Genomic DNA, 10,808 nt, shown 5'->3' on the forward strand with positions numbered 1-10,808 from the left:
GAACCACCCTCAACATGAAAGCCCCTCCATTGAAGCCCCAAGCCAATTCACAGGTTTTTGGGTTTTTTTGAGTTCTCCTGGAAGGTCAGGAGGGTTTGAGTTGACCTCACTTCAGGGGATAAGATGTTCCAGAAGGCAGGCACAATGGCAGAGAAGGCCCTTCTCCTGGATTTCGCCCGCCGGAATACCCTGACCGATGGGGCCACCAATATGTACATCTGCCGGCCCAGGTGGGGAGGACCAATCCTGATAGGACGAGACGATCACTCAAGTAGAAAAGAAATCTTTTAAGAAGAAAGCACAAACATGTCTTTGCCTGTTCAAAAAGAAAGCATTAATAGAACTTGGACCTGGGGTACAATTTTAAGTGCAAGTCAGCATTATGTGGTCAATGTAATTGAAATTTATAACAGATTTTATTTCCTTTTAAAAGCCTGCATGTATTTAAGGATTGTGAATATTGCTGCTTTTTATCATTGGTATCCTTTTTTTTTCAAATACATCCATATATTTGGGAGCAAGACAATATATCAAATATATCCGTGGACTAACAAAAATACATGCCAATTTGTATAAATGTAAATGTGAAATGAAATTGAAATATATAGATAATAAATTTCAGTTGTTGTGCAGCTCTGCATAGTCATATTAATTCTTAATCTTTTGCTTCCGGATAAGGCATGTTTATTTAAGCTGTTTAGTTGCTAGCCATGGTAATAGCAACTTATATATCAGAGTAACTGGTGACTTCTTAAACAATAATTTTTTCTCCTGTGGATTTCTTGAGGTTTTGTCTTAATCCCAAAATACAAATATTCCCTGACTTAAATAAACGTTATGTTTTAGAAAGTTTTGCAAAAGCTGTTTTTTAGATAGTATAGATATTCATCCTTGCAGCATACTATTTTATATTGCATGCTTAATGCAAATTTTTATGCACTTTGAAATGGTTAGATGTACAGTCAACTTTATGTAAGTTAGCTTTTATACTACTCGAGAAATATCTGTATTTTGTTTCTATGGATCTTCTGTCTTCTATGCCAATTTAGCAGTTCAGAACTGAGAAGCAGAAAAAATGTTCATAGGATATTGATAATAATTTTATGTTTTTTCAAACTCGAAATGTTTGCTTTTGGTAGCCAACACGCAATGGCATGATTCATTGAACTTGGTCACATTAGAAATGGAATACTTGAGCTGATTAGAAATTATTTAATTCCATAGTAGCGAGAGATTTCTTCAATTAATGGCATTTGTGCAAATACACTTGAAGGCTTGATAGGACTTGTAGAAGGCAATTACCATTCTTCTAGCCGGCTCAGTCAGTTATCTTCTGATGGCCTTAAAATAGCACTGATTTCATAATAGCTTTGAAATTATCAGTACTTTAATTATTTAATAACCTTTTAATAATCTATAGCGAGGTGTCAAACAGCCAGTCTGCGGGCCGGATGCATCATGCGGAAGCCACGCCCATCCCATTGCCAGCAATGGCAAAACCGTCCCGATACGTTGCGTGACGTCACGAGTTTGACATGTCTGATCTATATAAAAAATCTTTGCTGAAAATCAAGATATAAACTAGTTTGGTGTGGTGGTTAAGTCTCCCTCTCCCTTTCCCTCTCCCCCTCTCCCCCTCTCCCTCCCCAATTTACATCACAGGGTGGTTATTGTGGGGAAAATGTGATTTGGGTCAGTCACACTCTTTCAGCCCAGCTCACCTGACAAAGGCTGTTGTAGGGAAAATAGGAGGCTACGTATTGGATACATCCTCCACTTTGACTTATTTATGAAAATAATAAACGCAGGATACAAATAAATAAATAAATAAATAATATATACTCCTGTCAGTCTTATACCTGGGAACTGAGGAAGATATTGGTTCCAGATCTTCCACAAGTAAAGTACTGCTAGTTTACTGATGACATTCAGCTTAGAAGAAGAATATGTTTCCTTGGGGAGGGCTATTCCCACGGAATCATTGCATACTGGTAGGAGAATTGGGATTAAAGATTTAAATTCACATTGCCAGAGACTTTCTTAGCTATTTTGTATCAAAATATGACTCATTTGCTGGAACTGTGATTTATTGAAAAGCATCTTGAGCCATGGTCAACAAAAAGGTTTCTTAAGATAATTTTTAGTATAAAATAAAAATAATCAATAAATTAATAATTTGGTAATAAAAGTGCACTCTTTACAATCCTTTTTTATGAACAGATGCAAGTATCTGACCAAAAGTATTAGCTTGTTTCAGGTACTGTTCAATGTTAAGAAAAGATAGCTAGAGATAGATCATCTTTATTGTCATTTTTTTACTGTGGGCGCACTGACACACATTAAAAATGAAGCTCTGTTGCCTGCTGTCAAAAGTGTACGCATACATAACACACATATAAACATGCTACGTACAACATATGTATATACCTACACCCTTACATAGAAAGAAGAAATATAAGAATATAATATAAGAAATATAATCTGAAAGGTGTTTGGAGATTATAGTTTATCTGAGTAGAAATTCAGAAATGTATGGGAACTAGTACCATTCAGCTTCACCAATTATGTAAATCCCTTTTACATTGCTGTCTAAACTGCTTTAAGAAAGCATGCCTTTTTGTAGCCTAGGGAATTGGAAAATAATAGTAAAGTTCAGATGTAGCTTTCCTGTTGAGATTTTGATATTAGCATTGAGTGGAAATGGATTTGATAACACTTTCACTCTGTCTTTTCCTATTCCATACAGTTTTGTGCAGGGATGTGTCCGTTTGTTCATTTCCTTAACCTTTCCCGAGAAAGTGTCAACCTTGCTGGGTTTTTTTTAAAAAAAAATTCCTTGGGTTAATTGGATTTAATATTTTAGTAATAGTCCCTCTCTCCAGTTGGAATTTGATTTGTGTTTGAGAATTAAATTTTGTCTGACTTAGGCTTCATTTTTCCATAACTTTTTTCCTAAGATTGTGGAATAGCATAAAACTATGCTGGGTGATTTCTTCACTCAGCAGTTTGCCCATTTTTATTAGCAAATGAAACAATACACTGCTGAGAGAAAATTAACCTCCATTTTTTCATATTTATATTTTCATTTAGAGCAAACTTACTGTTCTGTGTTAATACAAATAATTGCCTTTCAAAACCATTTTTTATCAGGTCTGGATTCACTTTCACAGCAAACAATGCTTATTTTCCATTTTAGAAAGAAAACCAAATTAACCTAAAGTGGTCAGAATTCAATAATCTGGTAGCATCCTTGCTGACTAACAAATTTAACAAAAAGACATAAATTCTTACAAGGTCAGCTTACTTTGAGAGACGTATATGCACAAAAGATGGCTTTGAATAAAATTTATTAATCAGAAAAGATGCTATCAGACTCTGATTTTACATGTCATTTCCAGAGCTATAGGCTACAATGAGTTGTACAAAAATAAAAGCTGGAAATATCTATTAATCTATTGATACAACTTTTATTGATATTATCAGTATTATTTAATACTTCAATATTTTCAAAAAAATAATATACTACATACGTAGTATATTTAAATAAATAAAAAGTATTGGAAATGGAATAGCTATATGGGCTGTTGGCAATGATCTGTCAATAAGATTTAGCATTTTTTTTGCAGTATTTGTGTAATGTGTTGTAGTTTAAAGTGATGTTTAAATACAGAAACTCAAATTTTGTCTGAAATGGTATAGGGTTTCCTGCCTGAGCAGGGGGTTGGACTAGATGACCTCCAAGGTCCCTTCCAACTTTATTTTTATTTTTATTATTGTTGTTGTCTATAAAATTATGGGGATTACATCCCAGTCTTATCAACGTTGCAGAATTATTGTGAAAATTTCAAAACTGGGATAGAACCATTTGAGCTTACAAAAAGCAGCGTGGTATATTAATGCAAATATAATTTTAAAAATTCTATAGCGAAATAACCTAAATGGGATCTTCAGAGAGATCTACCCATAAGCAGAGAAAATTGACTTGTGTTCTCTTTTTTTCACAATTTTGGAAGCATTCTACATCCTTAAACATTTGACCTGAGTGATACACACTCCTCATTATATTCTAGATGGATAAAACCACATGGTGGCAGTCTTGAAGGAAGAATTCATTTGCTCTGGGCTCTAACCTTCCCCTCTTATCTTTTCATACTCTTTTTTTTATCATTAGTATTTAAATCCAATAACATCTTCTAGTACAGAACTCAGTGTTTGCCCCCATGCAAACAGAATAGATGAAATGAAATAATGCAAATTATTTTTCGTGTATGGTTCCTTAGAACTATATTAGCAATTAGTAATTAGTTACCTACTTTGGTTTTTTAAGTATTAGGTGATTTTTGGGGAAAAAAGGATTTGCTATTCTTTAGTATTGATCAAGAACCCCTGTTTAGCATTGTCTTGAATTAGTATGAGATAGCCTCTAGTCATCTGAGCAATACAGCTAAATCCATAGATCAGAAGTAGATATGCTAGTATTCCTTAAATGTTTTGGATGATGAGCTTGATGATATCTGTCATTGGCTATACTATTCGGGAATTGTAATCCAGCGTGCCTATCTTGTATTTTCTCCTACTATGTATATGCTATCCTATTGACTTTTTAAAAGATACGGCACTTCAGCATGCTTTAGTACAATTAATTTTGGCTTAGAATTGCATCATTGTTTCCTGTAACTGCAGCAGATTTTTGTTGTAAGATTACCATTCCTTCCTACAGTCCTAAATATAACTAAAACTCCTAAAGTGGTTTTAATATTTATTTTCCAATTTCAGGAAGGACAGGTCCACCATTATCTACAGCTGTAGCTGGTACCTGTCAGCCTGGCATCACCAAGACAACATCTGTTCTTCAAGATGGTGTCATTGTCACAACCGCTGCTGGAACTCCACTACATAGCCAACTCCCTCTTGGGAATGACTTTCCTTTTGTTGGTCATGAGCACCCTCTGCATTTCCCACAGAACAGCACTTCAAGCAACAGTCTTCCGCACTCTTTGAATCCCAACCTCTTTAGTTCGCTACCTATCTCTTTGCCAGTGAATCAGCAACACCTCCTAAACCAGAATCTATTAAATATACTTCAGCCTTCAACAGGAGAAGGCAAGTCTGAGGTCAACCTCAATCCTTTAGGTTTTCTCAACCCAAATGTAAATGCTGCTTTAGCTTTGCTCTCCGGTGAAGTGGATGGGCAGGGGCTGCAACCTGTCCATGTTCAGCTGCTAGCAGCTCTTCTTCAGAACCAAGCCCAAACATCTGCCATGTTCCCTTTAGCATCTTTCAATCTATCCATCTCAGATCTGTTACAGCAACAGCAAAACAGTACTGTGCCCTCAGTAACCCAGATGACAGCCCCACTACCAGATCAGTTGCTTAGCAGTCAGTCAGATACCAGCAGAGCTGAGACCCTGTTAACCAACCCCCTGGGAAACTCTTTCCCAAGCTTTTCAAGCACAGACACTGCTTCAAATCCCCTGCTCCTCCCAGCTGTCACTGGGGCCTCAGGATTCATGACCTTGAATCCCCAGCTGTTGGGAGGTGTTCTGAACTCTACATCGGGCAGCACTGCTAACCATCCAGAGGTTTCCATAGCACTCTCCTCCCAGGCTACCACTGGCACAGCCACTACATCATCAGCAGTGGCAGCACTGTCTGTCTCAACCCTTGGTGGGACAGCAGTGGTGTCAATGGCAGAAACATTGCTGAGCCTATCTAATAATGCTGGGAATACATCTGGTCCAGCTAAACTCAACAATAACTCTGTGGTGCCACAGCTACTTAACCCTCTACTGGGGACAGGTCTACTTGGTAAGTTAAATATTTTCATAGATTTTGAAAAGAAAAAGCGGTGGTGGTGGTGGGGGGGAACTTCTATTTTCTACTTTTTTAAAAAGGAAAAAAAATCCATTTCATTGCACTTTTTTCCCCCCTAAAAGGTTTATGCTGTGTGAATCTGTCTGACCATTCCAGTGAAAGAGCACAAATAAAATTTAGGACAAGTGTTAAGTAGCATTTTAAAACCTTTTGTTCAGAAAGTCTGATGTTATCTCAATTCAGTCAGCCAATTGGAATGGATTTTATTTTATTTTTATTTTATTTTTTCCCCTCAAAATTCATACTGCACAGTTGCTTCTTCGGGATGCAGCATGTTATTTAAAATATCCAAGGCATCACAGGGTTGTATGAGTAGCTGTGCAATGGATGAAAGAAAAAATTCCTTGTCCGTAGAATTTAAAATACACCAACGTTTTATCCCTAAATTCTTAATCCCTAAATTCCATTTCAGCAATATATAAAGCAGACCAGATTCAAGTTAATAGGTTACCTTTCAGCTTACATTCATGCTGTCATGTTTTGGGGTTTTTCATTTTTAAATAGTGTAGGGAACTACCAGTTTCTAAATAAGCTAATTTCCAATTCACATATTTAAGGCTGCAGTCATGTATGCATTCAGTAGAATGTATAGTCTCGGTAAAAATTTTAAGTATTATATTATAATTCTGGGAGAGTATTGCAGTCTTCCAATGAATTCAGGAACAAGATTTGTATATGAGGATCTTCGCATTTATTGGAAAAACAATTCATTAGTTGTAGAGTGGACAATATAATGGTGTGAACCGGGCTAAGAATCTGCCAAATTCTTGAATTTCCTTTAGGAATATTCCTGAATATTTTGTGTCTGTGCATGTTGAGCTGTTGGATTTAATAAATAAGCCATAGGAAAGGAGTTAGATAAAGCAGCATTTCAGTAAACACAGGTCTAATGTACTAATAACCCATAATAAAAAAATGAATTAGTTTCAGCAAATATAAATACCAGACTATGTATATTAACTCTAATCTCTACAGTCTTTCATTCTGCAATTACCAGTAATAAAATCTTATGCCACAGTTCTAAGTCCTTCCCCTTCCACCTTTCATGTCTCTCGCAAAGCCAGTTCTGTTTCATAAAAGCTTTCGATCCAGCTCTTTTAAGAGTCTGCTTAAATATATATGTGTTAAATATATATGTAAATAAAACTTCTGGCTTTTGTAGGTTATTTTTCAAGGTTTTAGCAAACTCAAAGAAGTACTGTATGAGGGCAATTCAGAAATAAATTGTTTATCAATGACAGACACTCGCAGATACAGAACTTTTATTATACACATTAGAAAACTACAACATTACATTACTTTTCAACATAGTCGCCATTCAAATTGAGGCACTTGTCATAACGTTTTACAAGGTTTGAAATTCCTTAGTAGTAGTCATTCAGCACCAAATCTGGACTATGGAGGGGGCGGTTTGATCAAAAATATCCCAACGGAACTGCTTCACAAGTTCTTGAGTGCATCTAGCGGTGTGCAAGTGAGCATTATCATGAACCAACACCACACTGGAACTGTTGCTATAGAAAATCCCACCAAATGTGAAGATGCCAAAGTAGTACTGCTAGTGAAGTGCATGGAGCGTGGTTCAACCATCAATTCAGACTCTGTGAAACGTTACGAAAACTCAGAAGAGCAATCCATAACAAGCGTTGGGGCATGCTGACTTCTGGTGTGGTGTTGGTTCACGATAATGCTCATCTGCACACCGCTAGATGCACCCCAGAACTTCTGAAGCAGTTCCGTTGGGATGTTTTTGATCACCCCCCCATAGCCCAGATTTGGCACCTAGCGACTACTACTAAGGAATTTCAAACCTTTTAAGACATTATGACAAGTGCCTCAATTTGAATGGCGATTATGTCGAAAAGTAATGTAATGTTGTAGTTTTCTAATGTGTATAATAAAAGTTCTGCATCTGCGAGTGTCTGTCATTGATAACCAAACGGAGGTTTATTTCCGAATTGCCCTCGTATTAAAGGAGATATATAGATATAATAGATGCAGATATACAGACATAGATATACGTATATATAAAAGTTTATTACAAAGAAAGAACTGTAAGTTCATATTGTGGAATATGTTTTTTAAAATATTATGAAAATTATTAGCAATTAAAGGAACCGAATTCATAACAAATTTGTGAATACGTTTCATAAATTAGATAGCATTAGACATATTACACCTTCACAGTTCACAGAAAATGGGTAAGGATAATGTTTAGCTTGAACAAACTGTAGTACCTCCTTTGCACAAAACATTTTAACTACACTGGATGGCTTCAAACATCACACTAAGCCAAAAGTACCAAAAAACAAACCAACCAACATTATGCTTAGCAAGCTTATATGTTGAGATATATTGTATGTATGTATGTGTATGTGTATGTGTATGTATGTATGTATGTATATATATATATATATATATATATATATATATATATATATATATATATATATATATATATGTGTGTGTGTGTGTGTGTGTGTGTGTGTGTGTGTGTGTGTGTGTGTGTGTGTATGTGAGTATATATATATGTATGTACACACACACACACACACACGGAAAGGAGAAACCAAGTTAGAATTTATAGTAGACAGATGTCAGGTGGCTGTAATAGGAAAAAGAAAATTCAGTCCAGTGAAAAGCTGCAGGGAAAAATATTTCATTCTATTTTTTTGCTACTAAACGGAAAAAACATGGCTTGGACAACACATATGCTTATTCTGGGGAGATTTGCTGAATTAAATATTCATGTGTTTGGAATTGCAGGTGATATGTCCTCGATAAACACTACTCTTAATAACCATCAGCTCACTCACCTGCAGTCATTGTTCAACAACAATCAGATGTTTCCATCAAATCAGCAACAGCAGCTTCTCCAAGGTTATCAGAATCTCCAAGGCTTCCAAGGACAGCTTCCCATTCCTGGACCTCCTAACAACCCAAATCCTATGGCTTGTCTGTTCCAGAATTTTCAGGTAGAAGTTGGGTTTGTTTCTCAGGGATCCATGAAAAATAATACAAATAATGAAAATATTTTCAGGGATTTTATCATCAAGCAAATCTATGGATTCCATTTTATCACAACAAAACTATGCATCCCCATGGATGGTTCTAAAAAAGTTTGACTGTGAACAAGTCTATTTCAGGCATTAAAATGAAAACAATGGCATTGTTTATTTTTTTAAAATGGAGAAATGAAATTGAATAAATGTGGAAAACTAGTAGTATAATCCTGGTATTTCAGTAGAGAGTTGTAAATGCATGTTTATAGAAATCTTGCTCGCTCAGACAACGTTATCATCCTCCTGAGTTACAAAATTAAGCCAGTTTTACACCTAATTTGTATTTCTTCTTTTATTAAAGTATTGCTGAATTTAAAACTTAGGAAAGAATTACTATAGATAATGACAAGAAAAACTTTGTTCAACTTGATAGCATAGTAGAATAAATTATTTTACTAGTTGGTAAAAAAAAAAAAGATTGCTTTCCATCTACCTTTATTCCCAGCATTTTATTCTATGTTACTTTTTTCATACATTTATTTCATTATATATGAATTATGCATATATATATATATATATATATATATATATATATATATATATATATATATATATATATATATATATATATGTATATATATATATATATATATATATATAAACTAGTCATTGTTTATCTATTAACAATTTATTTCTGAGCTAGATTCGGTGTACCAGGCTTAAGTTTTAAATTTTAAACTCTATTTGGAGGGAACTCCTAACTTTCTTTGAGGATAGTGGAAACTTGTGACTAGTCTCAAAAACCACGGTCCCAAAATTGATATTATTAAATAACAATTTAATAAGACCTTTTCATACTGGGGCACTGCAGTCCATTTTTATTCAGTTTGTTCAGTTTACTTTTTAACTCTTTTAATAGCAACTGTAAAAGATAATTTATAAATAATGTCAGTGAATACATAAATAGATGCTTGACAGCAGATTAAAGCTGCCATCTCATTCTGTTTCTCTCTCTCTCTCTCTCTCTCTCTCTCTCTCTCTCTCTCTCTCTCTCCTGTCTCTCCACACATGCAAACACACACACATATATACACACAAGTTCAGCTGACAAACAAATGATAAAATAGTCAAAAGAAAGCTTTGGGTTGAAAAGAAGCAATTCTGAAACTTTTGTTTGAGGCCACAGATTTTTATATCTGAAGAAATATGTAAACCACAGCTGGGAAAATGAAGTTGGCATTAATAACAATGGACCGCAATTTTTTTTTCAAAAGTTTTGCTTCCTGAAAAACTTTTGGTGATGATAGACCCCTTCTAACTGAACACAGGTATAATTTCAGAATTACTGTAGAAATATTACATTAACTTTTAATAACTATAATGTATTTAATCACATAATGTTTCTGACATACTGCATGAGTTCAACAGAGTCAAAAAGGTTTTGCTGATGATTTTTGTTTGTACTCAGTGTCTGATGCATCTTATTGCTGTATTCAACCGTAAACCAGCATTGATGAATTCCAGTTACCCTGGTACCATTTTGTCCATTGTGACAATGACCTGGTGAAACCTTTCACCATGTTGGTCACTGACTGCATCTAGATTTTCAGGAAAGAAGTCCAAGTGTTTATGCAGAAAATGAATCTTCAGTGACACATTGCACTTCATGGTCTTGTGTGCTGTAAGATGTTTATCAACCAGTTGAATGTAGTTTGGTGCTCTGTAGTTGCCAAGAAAATGCTCAACATCTTCCAAAGCTTTCCAGGCAATTTTCTATAGATTTTCTCTGGCCCCACTAACAGACCTTCAAATCTTTTGTAACATTGGTAACGTATCTGATCTGTGGACCAACTAAAATACCTTTTTTAATCTTGGCATTAGTTATTCTTGGAAACATCAGTCTCAATGAAAACCTTCACCTTCTTTGTTCAT

At 35.1% G+C, this 10,808-nt stretch overlaps 1 protein-coding gene across 1 annotated transcript in view; it reads left to right on the forward strand.

Annotated features, from left to right (window-relative positions):
- The window catches only part of MBD5 (methyl-CpG binding domain protein 5), a 153,508-nt gene that overhangs the window by 115,144 nt on the left and 27,556 nt on the right, over nt 1-10,808 (forward strand). Inside the window, exons 7-8 of the mRNA XM_083350436.1 lie at nt 4,777-5,808; nt 8,641-8,849. Coding sequence (XP_083206562.1) covers nt 4,777-5,808; nt 8,641-8,849 — 1,241 coding nt within the window. The remainder of the gene's footprint in view (nt 1-4,776; nt 5,809-8,640; nt 8,850-10,808) is intronic.

The sequence above is a fragment of the Vipera ursinii genome (genome assembly GCF_947247035.1).
Source record: "Vipera ursinii genome assembly, chromosome: 1".
Taxonomy (NCBI): Eukaryota; Metazoa; Chordata; class Lepidosauria; order Squamata; family Viperidae; genus Vipera; species Vipera ursinii.